Consider the following 21,347-nt stretch of genomic DNA (forward strand, 5'->3'; position numbering starts at 1 on the left):
TTGTACGGAATGGGGCGAGTTTACGTTACTTGGGGGTATGATATAAAACGCTAACCTCCCCTGTTATTGTAATGGTGAGAGGTTAGCATGTCTTGGGGGTATGATATAAAATGCTAACCTCCCCTGTTATTGTAATGGTGAAAGGTTAGCATGTCTTGGAGGTATGATATAAAATGCTAACCTCCCCTGTTATAGTAATGGTGAGAGGTTAGCATGTCTTGGGGGTATGATATAAAATGCTAACCTCCCCTGTTATTGTAATGGTGAGAGGTTAGCATGTCTTGGGGGTATGATATAAAATGCTAACCTCCCCTGTTATAGTACTGGTGAGAGGTTAGCATGTCTTGGAGGTATGATATAAAATGCTAACCTTCCCTGTTATTGTAATGGTGAAAGGTTAGCATGTCTTGGAGGTATGATATAAAATGCTAACCTCACCTGTTATAGTAATGGTGAGAGGTTAGCATGTCTTGGGGGTATGATATAAAATGCTAACCTCCCCTGTTATTGTAATGATGAGAGGTTAGCATGTCTTGAGAGTGATCAGCTAACTTTAGCCACCGCTAGCTAGAAATCCATAAGAGTAATGGGTGCAACCCAGCAATGTTTTGGACAAATTAACTGAAATCAACTGGTTTAACGTTACTTAAAGTTGATTAGTGTGATGTGTCACGGATGTCATGGTGGTCTCATAGTGATGATGTCATACTGACCGGTTGTATCTCCAGCTACCTCTGGTGTTCGGTTGGTTCCCTTGGCTCCTTCCTCTTCCCCCCCGACCCGACCTCGCCTCCTCATAGTCCTCTCCAGACACCATGCCTCCTTGAAGGAACACAGTGTGTTGTTACCAAGCAGGCCTGAAATCCAGTTTGTTTAGACAGAAAAGCACAGTATCCAGTCTCACCATCGTTGCGTCGGGTCTGGCGAGGGGCATAGCTGAACTGCAGGTCTATGTGTCGGTTCTGTCGTGCTTCGGCTCGGTTCTTGCTGTGTGCTGAGGCCTTGTGGGCCTTGTAGTCGATCTGGCTCCTGAAGGCGTGGGTGAACTGCTCCGTAGCACAGCGCCCCTCCTCACACAGGTAATGGGCCTCCCGGAAGTGTTCGCTCAGGTACTGGTAGTCACTGTGGAGAGAAGGGGGGGTACAACATGCTTAGGACAGATACGGGGGGGGGGGGGGGGTGTTTCTCAATTTTTACCAATTTCTACTTGGTAGAATAATAGTGAAGACATCAAAATTATGAAATAACACATTTGGAATCATGTAGTAACCAAAACAGTGTTCAATTTTTTTTAAACTCAGCAAAAAAAGAAACTTCCCTTTTTCAGGACCCTGTCTTTCAAAGATAAATTGTTAAAATCCAAATAACTTCACAGATCTTCATTGTAAAGGGTTTAAACACTGTTTCCCATGCTTGTTCAATTAACCATAAACAATGAATGAACAAGCACCTGGTCGTTAAGACACTAACAGCTTACAGACGGTAAGCAATTAAGGTCACAGTTATGAAAATTTAGGACACTAAAGAGGCCTTTCTATGGACTCTGAAAAACACCAAAAGAAAGATGTCCAGGGTCCCTGCTCATCTGCGTGAACGTGCCTTAGGCATGCTGCAAGGAGGCATGAGGACTCCAGATGTGGCCAGGGCAATAAATTGCAATGTCCGTACTGTGAGATGCCTAAGACACCGCAACAGGGAGACAGGACGGACAGCTGATCATCCTCGCAGTAGCAGACCACGTGCAACAATACCTGCACAGGATCGGTACATCCGAACATCACACCTGCGGGACAGGTACAGGATGGCAACAACAACTGCCCAAGTTACACCAGGAACGCACAATCCCTCCATCAGTGCTCAGACTGCCCTCGAAAAGCTAAGAGAGAGGCTGGACTGAGGGCTTGTAGGCCTGTTGTAAGGCAGGTCCTCACCAGACATCACCGACAACAACATCGCCTATGGGCACAAACCCACCGTCGCTGGACCAGACAGGACTGACAAAAAGTGTTCATTCAAAAAGTCCTCCTCACTGACGAGTCGAGGTTTGTCTCACCAGGGGTGATGGTCGGATTTGCGTTTATTGTCGAAGGAATGAGCGTTACACCGAGGCCTGTACTCTGGAGCGGGATCGAGGTCCGTCATGGTCTGGGGCGTTGTGTCACAGCATCATCGGACTGAGCTTGTTGTCATTGCAGGCAATCTCAACGCTGTGTGTTACAGGGAAGACATCCTCCTCCCTCATGTGGTACCCTTCCTACAGGCTCACCCTGACATGACCCTCCAGCATGACAATGCCACCAGCCATACTGCTCGTTCTGTGCGTGATTTCCTGCAAGACAGGAATGTCAGTGTCCTGCCATGGCCATCGAAGAGCCTGGATCTCAATCCCATTGAGCACGTCTGGGACCTCTTGGATCAGAGGGTGAGGGCTAGGGCCATTCCCCACGGAAATGTCTGGGACCTCTTGGATCAGAGGGTGAGGGCTAGGGCCATTCCCCACGGAAATGTCTGGGACCTCTTGGATCAGAGGGTGAGGGCGAGGGCCATTCCCCACGGAAATGTCCTGGAACTTGCAGTGCTTGGTGGAAGAGTGGGGTAACATCTCAAAGCAAGAACTGACAAATCTGGTGCGGTCCATGAGGAGGAGATGCAGTGCAGTACTTAATGCAGCTGGTGGCCACATCAGATACTGACTGTTACTTTTGACCCCCCCTTTGTTCATTCCATTTCTGTTAGTCACATGTCTGTGGAACTTGTTCAGTTTATGTCTCAGTTGTTGAATCTTGTTATGTTCATACAAATATTTACACGTAAAGTTTGCTGAAAATAAATGCAGTTGATAGTGAGAGGAAGTTTATTTATTTTACAGAGTTTATATTTGAGATTCTTCAAAGTAGCCACCCTTTGCCTTGATGACAGCTTTGCACACTCTTGGCATTCTCTCAACCAGCTTCATGAGAAATGCTTTGCCAACAGTCTTGAAGGAGGTCCCACATATGCTGAGTACTTGTTGGCTGCTTTTCCTTCACTCTGCGATCCGACTCATCCCAAACCATCTCAATTGGGATGAGGTCAGGTGATTGTGGAGGCCAGGTCATCTGATGCAGCACTTCATCACTCTCCTTCATCAAATTGCCCTTACCCAGCCTGGAGGTGTGTTGGGTCATTGTCCTGTTCAAGAAAAGATAGTCCCACTAAGCGCAAACCAGATGGGATGGTGTATCGCTGCAGAATGCTGTGGTAGCCATGCTTGTTAAGAGTGCCTTGAATTCAAAATAAATCCCTCAGTGTCACAAGCAAAGCACCCCCACCCCATCACACCTCCTCCTCCATGCTTCACGGTGGGAACCACACATGCTTCCGTTCATTGCTTGTGTTTCTTAACCTAAGCAAGTCTCTTCTTATTCGTGTCCTTTAGTAGTGGTTTCTTTGCAGCAATTCAACCATGAAGGCCTGATTCACACAGGCACACGCACTGTGGCGGTCCTCATGAGAGCCAGTTTCATCATAACGCTTGATGGTTTTTGCGACTGCACTTGAAGAAACGTTCAGAGTTCTTGGCATTTTCCAGATTGACTGACCTTTATGTCTTAAAGTAATGATGGACTATAATTTCTCTTTGCTTATTTGAGCTCTTCTTGCCATAATATGGACTTGGTCTTTTACCAAATAGGGCTGTGTTCTGTACACCAAATAGTAAAAAATTAAGAAAAACCCTGGAATGAGTAGGTGTGTCCAAACATGTGACGTGTGTGTGTGTGTGTGTCCAAACATGTGACGTGTGTGTGTCTGTGTGTGTGTCTGTCCAAACATGTGACTGTGTGTGTGTGTGTCTGTGTTTCTGTGTGTGTGTCTGTCCAAACATGTGACTGGTTGTGTGTGTGTGTACCTGTAGTACTCCTGGGCTCCGTCAGCATCACAGAAGTGACAGAAGTAATGGTCTCTACGGAGGTGTTTCAGCAGCTCGTCGTTGTCAAGGTAACGGTCATCACAGAACTTGCAGAGCGGGTGTCCGCGGTGAGACGTGTCATCTGGGTCACCATGGGTACGGTGACGTGCCAGATCCTTCCGGTTATACCACTTCCTCTCATGGGAGAAGATCTGGTGGGAACAGGTTACTTACATGTTAGACAGACAGGTATAACAGGCAGACAGACAGGTATAACAGGCAGACAGACAGGTAACCTACCTGCAGGTGTTTGGTACAGAGTTTGCAACAGAAGAGTTCATGCTGTTTCCTCATGTGCTGCTCTAACTCCTCAAACTTTGAGAAGACTTTAGACTCTGGACACACAGGACACTCAGACTGCAGCAGTGTCCTACAGGCAGAGAGAGAGACATGAGGAAGAGACAGACAGAGACTGATAGTAGATAGAGAGGGCCAGGGGGAGGACAGGAGAGGAAGAGCGGTCCAGGGGGAAGACAGGAGAGGAAGAGGGCCAGGAGAGGAAGAGAGGGCCAGGAGAGGAAGAGAGGGCCAGGAGAGGAAGAGAGGGCCAGGAGGGGGACAGGAGAGGAAGAGCAGTCCAGGGGGAAGAGGAGAGAGGGCCAGGAAGAAGAGGAGAGAGGGTCAGGAGAGAGGGCCAGGAGGAAGAGGAGAGAGGGATAGGAGAGAGGGCCAGGGGGAAGAGGAGAGAGGGATAGGAGAGAGGGCCAGGGGGAAGAGGAGAGAGGGTCAGGAGAGAGGGCCAGGGGGAAGAGGAGAGAGGGTCAGGAGAGAGGGCCAGGGGGAAGAGGAGAGAGGGCCAGGGGGAAGAGGAGAGAGGGATAGGAGAGAGGGCCAGGGGGAAGAGGAGAGAGGGATAGGAGAGAGGGCCAGGGGGAAGAGGAGAGAGGGATAGGAGAGAGGGCCAGGGGGAAGACAGGAGAGGAAGAGGGCCAGAAGAAAGAGGAGAGAGGGATAGGAGGAAGAGGAGAGAGGGATAGGAGAGGGGGCCAGGAGGAAGAGGAGAGAGGGATAGGAGGAAGAGGGATAGGAGGAAGAAAGCAGTGTACCTGAACTGAGCGTATATCTTGGAGTCTGTAAAGTAGATGTCATGTTTCCTTTCCACCTGCAGCGTCTGGAGGGGCTGAGAGGAGAACGCCACCAACTTCTGCACAAACAGCACCTAGACACAAACACCCTGTCAATGGGAATCAGCCTTTACCTGACCTGTCCACTGGTAGCTGGGGTCAAGCCCTTGGGGTTTTACTTGTTATACCAACCAACATTACAGTGACAATCAAAGTACAGCTGTTAAATGAAGCTAACCCTACCCTAGGGCACTAGCTCACAAACTAACAGAGACAGGGATTAGCCAGCTAGTTAAAGTGAGTAGTGAAATCAGTCTGTAGTCCCACTACTGACCAGACCAGAGTAGTGTTTATAACGAGATGGAGAATCTGTCTCAGAGACCATACTTGTTTTGGGAGACTGCAAAAAACAGGATAAATATATTGTTTCAGGTGTTTAGTTACTTTTTCCTCAACTAGTTTCTCTAATTGTATAGCAAGTCAAGCTAGCTTGCACTGCAGAGCAGCTTGCTAGCTGAATGCTAGGCTAGGTTGAAGCTCCCACCGTAGCTAGCTGAATGCTAGGTTAGGTTGAAGATACCACCGTAGCTAGCTGAATGCTAGGCTAGGTTGAAGCTCCCACCGTAGCTAGCTGAATGCTCGGCTAGGCTGAAGGTACCACCGTAGCTAGCTGAATGCTCGGCTAGGCTGAAGGTACCACCGTAGCTAGCTGAATGCTCGGCTAGGTTGAAGATACCACCGTAGCTAGCTGAATGCTCGGCTAGGCTGAAAGTACCACCGTAGCGAGCTGAATGCTCGGCTAGGTTGAAGACACCACAAATGGTAGGCTGCAGTAACATGAGTCATTTCCACAGGTTTACTGTCTAAAATGGTAGGCTGCAGTAGCACGACAGTCATTTCCACAGGTTTACTGTCTCAAATGGTAGGCTACAGTAGCACTGTTCTGCCCTATTATTATTCGACCATGCTGGTCATTTATGAACATTTGAACATCTTGGCCATGTTCTGTTATAATCTCCACCCGGCACAGCCAGAAGAGGACTGGCCACCCCACATAGCCTGGTTCCTCTCTAGGTTTCTTCCTAGGTTTTGGCCTTTCTAGGGAGTTTTTTTTTAGCCACCGTGCTTCTACACCTGCATTGCTTGCTGTTTGGGGTTTTAGGCTGGGTTTCTGTATAGCACTTTGAGATATCAGCTGATGTACGAAGGGCTATATAAATACATTTGATTTGACAGTCATTTCCACATGTTTACTGTCTCAAATTTTTTTTTTTTTTATTTATTTTTTATTTCACCTTTATTTAACCAGGTAGGCTAGTTGAGAACAAGTTCTCATTTGCAACTGCGACCTGGCCAAGATAAGGCATAGCAGTGTGAACAGACAACACAGAGTTACACATGGAGTAAACAATTAACAAGTCAATAACACAGTAGAAAAAAGGGGAGTCTATATATACATTGTGTGCAAAAGGCATGAGAAGGTAGGCAAATAATTACAATTATGCAGATTAACACTGGAGTGATAAATGATCAGATGGTTATGTACAGGTAGAGATTGGTGTGCAAAAGAGCAGAAAAATAAAAATAAATAAATAAAAACAGTATGGGGATGAGGTAGGTGAAAATGGGTGGGCTATTTACCAATAGACTATGTACAGCTGCAGCGATCGGTTAGCTGCTCGGATAGCAGATGTTTGAAGTTGGTGAGGGAGATAAAAGTCTCCAACTTCAGCGATTTTTGCAATTGTAGGCTGGTAGGCTGCAGTAGCACAACAGTCATTTCCACAGGTTTACTGTCTCAAATGGTAGGCTGCAGTAGCACAACAGTCATTTCCACAGGTTTACTGTCTCAAATGGTAGGCTGCAGTAGCACGACAGTCATTTCCACAGGTTTACTGTCTCAAATGGTAGGCTGCAGTAGCACGACAGTCATTTCCACAGGTTTACTGTCTCAAATGGTAGGCTGCAGTAGCATAGAAATAGGCTACTGGACGGCCAACAGCTGCAAATGTATCATTCTCCACATGTAATGTCAGTTTCATTGTGAACTGTTCCCCATAACAGAGGCCCCTGGACTGTTCCCCAGAGGCCCCTGGACTGTTCCCCAGAGGCCCCTGGACTGTTCCCCAGAGGCCCCTGGACTGTTCCCCAGAGGCTCCTGGACTGTTCCCCAGAGGCCCCTGGACTGTTCCCCAGAGGCCCCTGGACTGTTCCCCAGAGGCCCCTGGGCTGTTCCCCCATAACAGAGGCCCCTGGACTGTTCCCCCATAACAGAGGCCCCTGGACTGTTCCCCAATAACAGAGGCTCCTGGACTGTTCCCCCATAACAGAGGCTCCTGGACTGTTCCCCCATAACAGAGGCTCCTGGACTGTTCCCCCATAACAGAGGCCCCTGGACTGTTCCCCCATAACAGAGGCTCCTGGACTGTTCCCCATGTTCCCCAATAACAGAGGCACGGAAGGGAGTTGCATAACTTCCACTTCAAAACTCCACTCAAGACCCAAGAACTGAGCATGCGTAAAAACCCTCCGCTTGATACGGTTTTCCATAAGCAGAGTCGATATTACAATGCAGTTTAAACCACCTACAAGCAGTCGATATTACAATGCAGTTTAAACCATCTACAAGCAGAGTCGATATTACAATGCAGTTTAAACCACCTCCAGGCAGAGTCGATATTACAATGCAGTTTAAACCACCTACAAGCAGAGGTGATATTACAATGCAGTTTAAACCACCTACAAGCAGTCGATATTACAATGCAGTTTAAACCATCTACAAGCAGAGTCGATATTACAATGCAGTTTAAACCACCTCCAGGCAGAGTCGATATTACAATGCAGTTTAAACCACCTACAAGCAGAGGTGATATTACAATGCAGTTTAAACCACCTACAAGCAGTCGATATTACAATGCAGTTTAAACCATCTACAAGCAGAGTCGATATTACAATGCAGTTTAAACCACCTCCAGGCAGAGTCGATATTACAATGCAGTTTAAACCACCTACAAGCAGAGTCGATATTACAATGCAGTTTAAACCACCTACAAGCAGTCGATATTACAATGCAGTTTAAACCACCTACAAGCAGTCGATATTACAATGCAGTTTAAACCACCTACAAGCGAATGTATCTAATGCGCTGTAGTGCCTAGTGGTTTTCCAGTGCTTTAACACGCTAGAACTGATATATGTTTTATGGAAAAAGATGTCTCCACAATGACAAATTAAAGAGCCTAACTACAACTGGTGAAACAGTTGTCAGGACGTGCGTCTGCTGTTCACATGCTGGTCGGAATTGGAAGCTCAGAAACGTCCGACTTGCTGATTGAACGAGGCGTATAACTACAACCAGTTAAGCAAGTCGGACATTTCAGACTTTCCTAGTTCAGACTAGCATGTGAAGGCAGCAAATGTCTCCTCTCACTCAGGTGACTCAGCTGCCTGCTGCAGCGCTCTCTCAACGCACACCCAAAGACCGTATGAACATGGGCAGGAACTCACCCAAAGACCGTATGAACATGGGCAGGAACTCACCCAAAGACCGTATGAACATGGGCAGGAACTCACCCAAAGACCGTATGAACATGGGCAGGAACTCACCCAAAGACCGTATGAACATGGGCAGGAACTCACCCAAAGACCGTATGAACATGGGCAGGAACTCACCCAAAGACCGTATGAACATGGGCAGGAACTCACCCAAAGACCGTATGAACATGGGCAGGAACTCACCCAAAGACCGTATGAACATGGGCAGGAACTCACCCAAAGACCGTATGAACATGGGCAGGAACTCACCCAAAGACCGTATGAACATGGGCAGGAACTCACCCAAAGACCGTATGAACATGGGCAGGAACTCACCAAAAGACCGTATGAACATGGGCAGGAACTGCTTTTCCAATACAAATCCAAGCTCATGCTTGTAGGTGATGTCATTGCGACATTGGCTAGCTCAGCTCATACGCAGAAACATGTCATCAGGTTTAACGGTCGTTTTGCGCTTGTGCAGGCCGTCAAATCAAAGGCGTATGAGCCTTTCATAGAAAAAGGGTTTTTACCCCCTTTTTCGCCCCAATTTCATGATATCCAATTAGTAGTTACGATCTTGTCTCAACTCCCCAACGAGCTCGGGGGGAGGTTGAAGGTCAAGGGTTGCGTCCTTCGTAACATGACCCACCAAGACGAGCTACTTCTTAACACTGCTCGTTTTACCCGGAAGCCAGCCGCACCAATGTGTCGGAGGAAAACCCATTCAACTGACAAACGAGGTTAGCTTGCAGGCGCCCGGGCCCACCACAAGGAGTCGCTAGAGCGCAGTAAGCCAAGGAAGTTCCACCAGTCAAACCCTCCCCTGGACGACGCGGCTGTAGTGCCCTAAGACAGCTGCGCCACTCGGGAGGCCAATGAAGTTGTTTTTTGCCAAAAATGAAAACGTGTCAGTTTGTCACCTTTATGAGGTTGGAGAAATAACATGTTCAACTACTTAAGACTTAAGCTCAAATCTAGGTTGCGCCTTTAGATTAAAAAAATGAACAACTAAAGCCAGAATTGTTCACTTATATTTATTGACTTCTCAAACCCCAAACCGGTCTGGTCTGCTTGGTCTGTTTCAAAAGCGTTCCCGGAAGTCTTGCGATTTTGCACTTCTGGGTTTGGAAACTCTGACACACCCCTACGGCCCTCCCCTTCCCCACCACTCACTCAGCAACAGCTGGCCTCACTGCTTGATCACAGATCGAACAATGAGACAGATGTTTCACCGGATGTATAAATGTGAAGCATCCGGTCTGCGTTTCAACTCACTACCAAATATGGTGATGAGAGGAAACCCATCCGGTCGGCGTTTCAACTCACTACCAAATATGGTGATGAGAGGAAGCCCAGTGGGAGAAGATGGAGCGGGATGGATTTTGGCCGACATTCTGCAAATGTTCTCGTCAATGAAACGTTTGATCTCAATACAGTTCACTGCTCCCAAAACTAAAATCAGCTATGAACAGAGTGGACTAAGTTGAGTTGACTTTTCTTCCCCTCACCATTTGCCAATATTTCCAAAAAGTGCAAAGGTGAATTTAGTTTTTGCACACCCTCACTTCAGAGTAGGCGTTCCCTAATGACAATATGCAAATACACGCATAAAATGAGCCAATAGGATCTTGGGAGCTCGTGCTTTGCTCTGCCTCCATCCTTGCTTGTTCTGCCAACTATGACTCATTTGATCCCATTGCAAACCACAGGTTGTGATCTCTCTTGGATTAGCTATAAACATCTTTGGCCTGATTCTCTGATAGTCAGCAGGTCACAGTGAAATATATATTTTTGTTGTTGGTGAGAAATGCCATGGCGACCGCGGTGCAATTTAGAAGTAGTCCGAAAAACCTGCAACCAATACATTTTCACATTGATTTCAAAGTAGCTCAATTTCAGGAAAACCGCGGACATGGCATAGCGAAGCAAAAACCACGGCAACCCCGCAGTCCCGTAGCGGAAACCACGGCAACCCCGCCGTCCAGTAGGGAAACCACGGCAACCCCGCCGTCCAGTAGGGAAACCACGGCAACCCCGCCGTCCAGTAGGGAAACCACGGCAACCCCGCCGTACAGTAGGGAAACCACGGCAACCCCGCCGTACAGTAGGGAAACCACGGCAACCCCGCCGTCCAGTAGGGAAACCACAGCAACCCTGCCGTCCAGTAGGGAAACCACGGCAACCCTGCCGTCCAGTAGGGAAACTACGGCAACCCTGCCGTCCAGTAGCGGAATGAGCTTTGCATGAAGATGTACAGCGTGGTTAAATAGAGATGCACTGGATATACAGCAGTATGTCGACTCCCCTTCAAATTAGTGGATTCAGATATTTCAGCCACATGCGTTGCTGACGGTTGTATAAATCGAGCACACAGCCATGCAATCTCCATAGAAACATTGACCTTACTGAAGAGCTCAGTAAGTTTCAACGTGGCACCGTCATGACGCCACCTTTCCAACAAGTCAGTTCGTCAAATTTCTGCCCTTCTAGAGCTGCCCCGGTCAACTGTAAGCTCTGTTATTGTGAAGTGGAAACAGTCATGGAGCAACAACGGCTGAGCTTTGAAGTGGTAGGCCACACAAGCTCACAGAACGGGACCATCGAGTGCTGAAGCACGTAAAAATCGTCTGTCCTCAGTTGCAAAAGTTCCCTACCGAGTTCCAAACTGCCTCTGGAAGCAACATCGTTGGAAGCTTCATGAAAATGGGTTTCCATGGCCGAGCTGCCACACACAAGCCTAAGATCACTATTGCCAATGCCAAGCGTCAGCAGGAGTTTGTCGCCATTGGACTTAGGAACAGTGGAAACTGTTATAGCAGCAACTCCATATTAATGCCCATGATTTTGGAATGAGATGTTGGATGAACAGGTGTCCACATACTTTTGGTCATGTAGTGTCCTTCACAATGTAAACAGGGCATAATGCCTGCCTCATGCCGCAGAACTAGGAAACTTGGAAATGACGAGTTGCTAAACGAGACAAACAGAATCACATGGCTTATCAGTCTTTCTGAACGCTGATAACTTCAGAACAAAGTCGACTACGAATACAAAGTTCTCAATGTCTTTGCAATTGATGTGAAGTATGAAAAGTTATTTCAAATGAAAAAAAATGAGATGAATGCAATTCAAATTTAAACATTAGGCTATAGGCTCATTTCAAGTATATTGAAATTACATTTCATGTTCAATTAATTGACTTCTATTTTCCTACTTGTACTTTTCACAAAATCTGTAATTTGTCAAAAATATATAATGTGTAGCCTAACATGCGAGCAATGACGTGCCAAATCTGTGATTTAGTGCATTTTTATTGAGTAAGCATTAGGCCTAATGTCTGTCTAGGAGCTGATCCGTCGTCTGCATTGTGAAATAATTACCATGTTAATAAGGTCATATTTGAATGGAGAAAACTTATCCTAGAGCAGTGATCCCTTTCTTCCTGATCTATCAGACCGCTGTCTCTACGTGGTGTTTTTGGGAAACGCATGTAACATCATCGGCCGTTGTAGGAAAGATGGATAGGACAGTTAAACAGTCCAACCAAAATGCCATCGCTGTCGGGAAACCGGGCCCTGGTCAATATAATGGATCATCTGTGGCTAGGTCCATGGTACGGGGAGGGGTGACTGTCCCGTCCCCGGTAGTAAATTACAAACCATTACATAACCACCACCCTTCATGAAGCCTGACAGCTCTCTCTCATAAGACAACCTTACATGGCCTTATAGCATCGGTTACATACTTATTAGTTACCTACATAAATACAAAAACGACTTACCTAGTGACAATAACACCAAAATATGTGTTATAACTCACCTCTTTGTTCTATTTGTGATAACACTCAAGCTAACGCTAGTCATTACGTTTCTTAGGTCATTTAACTGTGTGTGTGTGGAGGGGTTAGCTCGTGCCTGCCCATTACCACGTACAAACTACAAATATATGTGTTGACTTTGACGAATAACTATCTAAGTAAGTAAATAAATAAACCCCCTCCGACCTAACTGAAGTAGTTAGATAAGAGTCCGTGAGAGATCATTAGAAACGTAGCTGAACAGATACCACGGCCTACAGTGTTCCCAGCGCATCCCCGCTGTAGAGTAGTCGGGCCGGTAGTCGGTGTTACCTTGTCGAGCTGCTCCCGGCACACGGCGCAGTACTTCTGGTCGCACAGCACCCTCATTTTGGTCGAGCAGCGGTAACACACCGGGTGGTCGCATTTCCCCAGGGCGAAGATGTCGAGCTCCTGACAACACAGAACACAGTTCCGCTCGTAGTTGTTAGATGTTGATTCCATGGTAGTTATTTGTTTTTTTAAAGGAGTTAAACCCGGAGTTGTAGTTGGTTTTCCGGTCTGAATCGCAGACGTCAGGAAGTAGCTGGGTGGTTTAACAGCGGCTGTTAGTTCAATAGAAGGAGGTATCGTCTGTTTGTGTAATGACACGGAAGTCCTAAAGTCACTCGACAATGCAGAGATTTACTGGTGTATAAACCATAAGGATAGACTGTCCACGGGTTTGTCTGCGTTCAATGGTAGTTGTGCTTCTCCTATCCCTCGCCAATAGAGATTTACTGGTGTATAAACCATAAGGATAGACTGTCCATGGGTTTGTCTGCGTTCAATGGTAGCTGTGCTTCTCCTATCCCTCGCCAATAGAGATTTACTGGTGTATAAACTATAAGGATAGACTGTTCAATGGTAGCTGTGCTTCTCCTATCCCTCGCCAATAGAGATTTACTGGTGTATAAACCATAAGGATAGACTGTTCAATGGTAGCTGTGCTTCTCCTATCCCTCTACGAGGCATTGGGGTTCATTACACAGGCGGGTCCTCTGACATCTCCACGTGCCTGTCTCAGTGACTCAGAACATGTCAGATGATTCTTTATGTCAATCCGACACGCATTACATATATATAGTATGTATTTATTTGTGGGTGTCCATCATCCATAATATGTATATATTATGAAGACGTTTCAGACTTTGGTGGGAGTTTTCCGGCTGTTCAGGCACACATTACTCTACAGGCGAGCCGCAGCGCGGACCCGAAGCCCCTTCGTCGGTGATTGGTCAACGGTGGGGATTCTTCAATAAACTCTGTCATTCAACGAGATACGACTTGTTTCCATGCAAATGTTTTATTTAAAATGAGATACCTTTAGCTAACATGTAAATGAGATGCCTTTACCAAATATCTTAGTTCAATGTAAAATTGCGCAACTAGGATCTCTAAAGGAAAAAATGTCAAAACTAACGTCAGATTTCTTGAGTTATTTTGGCTACAGCCTCTCAAAATGGACAAACAGTACTATTGCCGCTTTATTCTCGTTTTTTAAAATCAAATCAAATGTTATTTGTCACATACACGTGTTTAGCAGATGTTATTGCGGGTGTAGCTTGTGTTTCTAGCTCTAACAATGCAGTAATATCTAACAGTAATATTTAACCATTTCACAACAATACACAAAAATCTAAAGTAAAGGAACTGCCTTTAAGAAGGAGAGGCCTTTAGCTAACATGTAAATGAGATGCCTTTAGCTAACATGTAAATGAGATGCCTTTAGCTAACATGTAAATGAGATGCCTTTAGCTAACATGTAAATGAGATGCCTTTAGCTAACATGTAAAGGAGATGCCTTTAGCTAACATGTAAATGAGATGCCTTTAGCTAACATGTAAATGAGATGCCTTTAGCTAACATGTAAAGGAGATGCCTTTAGCTAACATGTAAATGAGATGCCTTTAGCTAACATGTAAATGAGATGCCTTTAGCTAACATGTAAATGAGATGCCTTTAGCTAACATGTAAAGGAGATGCCTTTAGCTAACATGTAAATGAGATGCCTTTAGCTAACATGCAAATGAGATGCCTTTAGCTAACATGCAAATGAGATGCCTTTAGCTAACATGCAAATGAGATGCCTTTAGCTAACATGTAAAGAAGATGCCTTTAGCTAATATGTAAAGAAGATGCCTTTAGCTAACATGTAAATGAGATGCCTTTAGCTAACATGTAAATGAGATGCCTTTAGCTAACATGTAAAGGAGATGCCTTTAGCTAACATGTAAAGGAGATGCCTTTAGCTAACATGTAAAGGAGATGCCTTTAGCTAACATGTAAATGAGATGCCTTTAGCTAACATGTAAATGAGATGCCTTTAGCTAACATGTAAATGAGATGCCTTTAGCTAACATGTAAATGAGATGCCTTTAGCTAACATGTAAATGAGATGCCTTTAGCTAACATGTAAATGAGATGCCTTTAGCTAACATGCAAATGAGATGCCTTTAGCTAACATGCAAATGAGATGCCTTTAGCTAACATGCAAATGAGATGCCTTTAGCTAACATGTAAAGAAGATGCCTTTAGCTAATATGTAAAGAAGATGCCTTTAGCTAATATGCAAAGAAGATGCCTTTAGCTAACATGTAAATGAGATGCCTTTAGCTAATATGCAAAGAAGATGCCTTTAGCTAACATGTAAATGAGATGCCTTTAGCTAACATGTAAATGAGATGCCTTTAGCTAACATGTAAAGGAGATGCCTTTAGCTAACATGTAAATGAGATGCCTTTAGCTAACATGTAAATGAGATGCCTTTAGCTAACATGTAAATGAGATGCCTTTAGCTAACATGTAAATGAGATGCCTTTAGCTAACATGTAAATGAGATGCCTTTAGCTAACATGCACATGAGATACCTTTAGCTAACATGCAAATGAGATGCCTTTAGCTAACATGTAAAGAAGATGCCTTTAGCTAATATGTAAAGAAGATGCCTTTAGCTAACATGTAAATGAGATGCCTTTAGCTAACATGTAAATGAGATGCCTTTAGCTAACATGTAAAGGAGATGCCTTTAGCTAACATGTAAAGGAGATGCCTTTAGCTAACATGTAAAGGAGATGCCTTTAGCTAACATGTAAATGAGATGCCTTTAGCTAACATGTAAATGAGATGCCTTTAGCTAACATGTAAATGAGATGCCTTTAGCTAACATGCAAATGAGATGCCTTTAGCTAACATGCAAATGAGATGCCTTTAGCTAACATGCAAATGAGATGCCTTTAGCTAACATGTAAAGAAGATGCCTTTAGCTAATATGCAAAGAAGATGCCTTTAGCTAACATGTAAAGGAGACACATTTCGCTTACATGTAAATGAGATGCCTTTAACTAACATGTAAATGAGATGATTTTAGCTAATGGAGATGCCTTTAGCTAACATGTAAATGAGATGCCTTTAACTAACATGTAAAGGAGATGCCTTTAGCTAACATGTAAAGGAAATGCCTTTAGCTAACAGGTAAATGAGATGCCTTTAACTAACATGTAAAGGAGATGCCTTTAGCTAACATGTAAAGGAAATGCCTTTAGCTAACATGTAAAGGGGAGGTCTTCAGCTAACATGTAAAGGGGAGGCCTTTAGCTAACATGTAAAGGAGATGCCTTTAGCTAACATGTAAATGAGATGCCTTTAGCTAACATGTAAATGAGATGCCTTTAGCTAACATGTAAAGGAGATGCCTTTAGCTAACATGTAAAGGAAATGCCTTTAGCTAACATGTAAAGGAGATGCCTTCAGCTAACATGTAAAGGGGAGGCCTTTAGCTAACATGTAAAGGAGATGCCTTTAGCTAACATGTAAAGGAGATGCCTTTAGCTAACATGTAAATGAGATGCCTTTAGCTAACATGTAAAGGAGAGGCCTTTAACTAACATGTAAAGGAGGTCAAAAGTATATATATGTAGGTATCGTTAAAGTGACTGTGCATATAAGATAAACAGAGAGTAGCAGCAGCATAAAAGAGGGGGACACACACAGTGTAAATAGGTCAGGTAACCATTTACCTGTTCAGGAGTCTTATGGCTTGGGGGTAAAAACTGTTGAGAAGCCTTTTTGTCCTGGACTTGGCACTCCGGTACCGCTTGCCATGCGGTAGTAGAGAGAACAGTCTTTGACTGGGGTGGCTGGGGTCTTTGACAATTTTTAGGGCCTTCCTCTGACAGAGGTCCTGGATGGCAGGCAGCTTTGCCCCAGTGATGTATTTGGCCGTACGCACTACCCTCTGAAGTAACCTTTGTCTTATGCAACCCCACCAAACTTAACCAGGCTGGTCTGTCTAGTCTGAGAGACCAGGCTGGTCTGTCTAGTCTGAGAGATCAGGCTGGTCTGTCTAGTCTGAGAGATCGGGCTGGTCTGTCTAGTCTGAGAGATCAGGCTGGTCTGTCTAGTCTGAGAGATCAGGCTGGTCTGTCTAGTCTGAGAGACCAGAAAGGTCTGTCTAGTCTATAGACGTTTATAAGCGTGAATATCGACTCATCCACTTGAGCATGCTTTTGTGTCAGAGTCGATGGCGCGCTGGGCTTCCCTTTGAGGGTTCCTTCTGCCCCAAAGTCAAAGCATACGTTGTAAACCAGTTTATAATACCAATAAGGCACCACCGGGGTTTGTGAAATATGGCCAATATACCATGGCTAAGGGCTGTATCCAGGCATTCCACATTACGCGAAGGTAGCCGTGTTATATTGGCCTTATACCACACCTCCTTAGGCCTTATTGCTTCATTATAAACCAGGTAGTTTGGATCCTGAATGCTGATTTGTATTTATTATGGATCCCCATTAGTTCCTGCCAAGGCAGAAGCTACTCTTCCTGGGGTTTATTATGGATCCCCATTAGTTCCTGCCAAGGCAGCAGCTACTCTTCCTGGGGTTTATTATGGATCCCCATTAGTTCCTGCCAAGGCAGCAGCTACTCTTCCTGGGGTTTATTATGGATCCCCATTAGTTCCTGCCAAGGCAGCAGCTACTCTTCCTGGGGTTTATTATGGATCCCCATTAGTTCCTGCCAAGGCAGCAGCTACTCTTCCTGGGGTTTATTATGGATCCCCATTAGTTCCTGCCAAGGCAGCAGCTACTCTTCCTGGGGTTTATTATGGATCCCCATTAGTTCCTGTCAAGGCAGCAGCTACTCTTCCTGGGGTTTGTTATGGATCCCCATTAGTTCCTGCCAAGGCAGCAGCTACTCTTCCTGGGGTTTATTATGGATCCCCATTAGTTCCTGCCAAGGCAGTAGCTACTCTTCCTAGGGTTTATTATGGATCCCCATTAGTTCCTGCCAAGGCAGCAGCTACTCTTCCTGGGGTTTATTATGGATCCCCATTAGTTCCTGCCAAGGAAGCAGCTACTCTTCCTGGGGTTTATTATTAGTTCCTGCCAAGGCAGCAGCTACTCTTCCTGGGGTTTGTTATGGATCCCCATTAGTTCCTGTCAAGGAAGCAGCTACTCTTCCTGGGGTTTATTATGAATCCTTCTCCCTGCCTGCTTTCACCTGATGGCGTGATGGGTCTTTACTTCAGCCTCATCGAATCTGCCCATTATAAACCGGGTAGTTTGGCTCCTGGATGCTGATTGGCTGAAAGCCGTGGTATACCACAGGTATGACAAAACATTTATTTTTACTGCTCTAATTACGTTGATAAACTCGGTCTCAACCTTTAAGTCTTTACTGAAGACTCATCTCTTCAGTGGGTCATATGATTGAGTGTAGTCTGGCCCAGGAGTGTGAAGGTGAACGGAAAGGCTCTGGAGCAACGAACCGCCCTTGCTGTCTCTGCCTGGCCGGTTCCCCTCTTTCCACTGGGATTCTCTGCCTCTAACCCTATTACAGGGGCTGAGTCACTGGCTTACTGGTGCTCTTCCATGCCGTCCCTGGGAGGGGTGCGTCACTTGAGTGGGTTGAGTCACTGATGTGATCTTCCTGTCTGGGTTGGCGCCCCCCCCTTGGGTTGTGCCGTGGCGGAGGTCTTTGTGGGCTATACTCGGCCTTGTCTCAGGATGATAAGTTGGTGGTTGAAGATATCCCTCTAGTGGTGTGGGGGCTGTGGGAACCACACATGCAGAGATCATCCGTTCACCTACTCTACGTCTCACAAAGACAAAGCGGTTGGAACCAAAAATCTCCAACTAGCCTACCTGGTAAAATAAAGGTAAAGTGGGTGGGGTCGTATCCTTCCTGTTTGGCCCTGTCCGGGGGTGTCATCGGATGGGGCCACAGTGTCTCCTGACCCCTCCTGTCTCAGCCGCCAGTATTTATGCTGCAGTAGTTTATGTGTCGGGGGGCTAGGGTCAGTTTGTTATATCTGGAGTACTTCTCCTGTCCTATTCGGTGTCCTGTGTGAATTTAAGTATGCTCTCTCTAATTCTCTCTTTCTTTCTCTCTCTCGGAGGACCTGAGCCCTAGGACCATGCCTCAGGACTACCTTGGCATGATGACTCCTTGCTGTCCCCAGTCCACCTGGCCGTGCTGCTGCTCCAGTTTCAACTGTTCTGCCTGTGATTATTATTATTTGACCATGCCGGTCATTTATGAACATTTGAACATCTTGGCCATGTTCTGTTATAATCTCCACCCGGCACAGCCAGAAGAGGACTGGCCACCCCACATAACCTGGTTCCTCTCTAGGTTTCTTCCTAGGTTTTGGGCTTTCTAGGGAGTTTTTCCTAGCCACCGTGCTTCTACACCTGCATTGCTTACTGTTTGGGGTTTTAGGCTGGGTTTCTGTATAGCACTTTGAGATATCAGCTGATGAACGAAGGGCTATATAAATACATTTGATTTGATAAACAGTTTATAAAAGCAATAAGGCACGAGGTGGTGTGATATATGGCCAATATACCACGGCTAAGGCTCTGTGTGCCTAAGGACAACCCTTAGTCGTGGTATATTGGCCATATATCACACCACCTCGTGCCTTATTGCTTAAATATAAGACTGGTCTAGTGAACCATAAGAGCAGTATTACATGGTTGGGGCAATCATGAGCACTCTTAATTTACAGGATTCATTAGCTAGTTGAAATTCAATCCCTGTGTTCTCCCCCATTAATGGAAATGGAACGGGAAAAATCCCTCTGAAATAAAAATAACTGATTTCACTCCTGGAACCCAAAATCCACCTGTTTTCAGCCCTTTGAAATACTACAATCAGCTCTCTGACTCATTCAGAAATACTGACTCAGTTACAATCAGCTCTCTGACTCATTCAGAAATACTGACTCAGTTACAATCAGCTCTCTGACTCATTCAGAAATACTAACTCAGTTACAATCAGCTCTCTGACTCATTCAGAAATACTGACTCAGTTACAATCAGCTCTCTGACTCATTCAGAAATACTAACTGTTACAATCAGCTCTCTGACTCATTCAGAAATACTGACTCAGTTACAATCAGCTCTCTGACTCATTCAGAAATACTGACTCAGTTACAATCAGCTCTCTGACTCATTCAGAAATACTGACTCAGTTACAATCAGCTCTATGACTCATTCAGAAATACTAACTCAGTTACAATCAGCTCTCTGACTCATTCAGAAATACTGACTCAGTTACAATCAGCTCTCTGACTCATTCAGAAATACTAACTCTTCATTGAGTTGCTGACTCAGTTACAATCAGCTCTCTGACTCATTCAGAAATACTAACTCAGTTACAATCAGCTCTCCGACTCATTCAGAAATACTGACTCAGTTACAATCAGCTCTCTGACTCATTCAGAAATACTAACTCAGTTACAATCAGCTCTCTGACTCATTCAGAAATACTAACTCATTTACAATCAGCTCTCTGACTCATTCAGAAATACTGACTCAGTTACAATCAGCTCTCTGACTCATTCAGAAATACTGACTCAGTTACAATCAGCTCTATGACTCATTCAGAAATACTAACTCAGTTACAATCAGCTCTCTGACTCATTCAGAAATACTGACTCAGTTACAATCAGCTCTCTGACTCATTCAGAAATACTGACTCAGTTACAATCAGCTCTCTGACTCATTCAGAAATACTAACTCAGTTACAATCAGCTCTCTGACTCATTCAGAAATACTAACTCAGTTACAATCAGCTCTCAGGCTCATTCAGAAATACTAACTCAGTTACAATCAGCTCTCTGACTCATTCAGAAATACTGACTCAGTTACAATCAGCTCTCTGACTCATTCAGAAATACTGACTCAGTTACAATCAGCTCTCTGACTCATTCAGAAATACTGACTCAGTTACAATCAGCTCTCTGACTCATTCAGAAATACTGACTCAGTTACAATCAGCTCTCTGACTCATTCAGAAATACTGACTCAGTTACAATCAGCTCTCTGACTCATTCAGAAATACTAACTCAGTTACAATCAGCTCTCTGACTCATTCAGAAATACTGACTCAGTTACAATCAGCTCTCTGACTCATTCAGAAATACTAACTGTTACAATCAGCTCTCTGACTCATTCAGAAATACTGACTCAGTTACAATCAGCTCTCTGACTCATTCAGAAATACTGACTCAGTTACAATCAGCTCTCTGACTCATTCAGAAATACTGACTCAGTTACAATCAGCTCTCTGACTCATTCAGAAATACTAACTCAGTTACAATCAGCTCTCTGACTCATTCAGAAATACTGACTCAGTTACAATCAGCTCTCTGACTCATTCAGAAATACTGACTCAGTTACAATCAGCTCTCTGACTCATTCAGAAATACTAACTCAGTTACAATCAGCTCTCTGACTCATTCAGAAATACTGACTCAGTTACAATCAGCTCTCTGACTCATTCAGAAATACTAACTCAGTTACAATCAGCTCTCTGACTCATTCAGAAATACTGACTCAGTTACAATCAGCTCTCTGACTCATTCAGAACAACTTCAGTGGCCAGTGTTGTCAGCAGGGTGTGGAGTCCAGTCCAATCAGGAACTAGTAAGAAATAATTCAACTGACTAACAACG

General features: G+C 45.0%; 1 protein-coding gene across 1 annotated transcript in view; it reads right to left on the minus strand.

Moving 5' to 3' along the window:
* znf598 (zinc finger protein 598) overlaps positions 1-21,341 on the minus strand; it is a 47,598-nt gene extending 26,257 nt beyond the window's left edge. Inside the window, exons 1-6 of the mRNA XM_090197975.1 lie at positions 12,680-21,341; positions 4,996-5,108; positions 4,190-4,319; positions 3,890-4,101; positions 905-1,122; positions 714-822 (exon numbers count right to left, since the gene is read on the minus strand). Coding sequence (XP_090054101.1) covers positions 714-822; positions 905-1,122; positions 3,890-4,101; positions 4,190-4,319; positions 4,996-5,108; positions 12,680-12,850 — 953 coding nt within the window. The 5' untranslated portion in view covers positions 12,851-21,341. The remainder of the gene's footprint in view (positions 1-713; positions 823-904; positions 1,123-3,889; positions 4,102-4,189; positions 4,320-4,995; positions 5,109-12,679) is intronic.
* Between the last annotated feature and the right edge of the window lie 6 nt (positions 21,342-21,347).

This window comes from Oncorhynchus mykiss, chromosome 13 (genome assembly GCF_057628025.1).
Source record: "Oncorhynchus mykiss isolate SJ-2025 chromosome 13, ASM5762802v1, whole genome shotgun sequence".
Taxonomy (NCBI): Eukaryota; Metazoa; Chordata; class Actinopteri; order Salmoniformes; family Salmonidae; genus Oncorhynchus; species Oncorhynchus mykiss.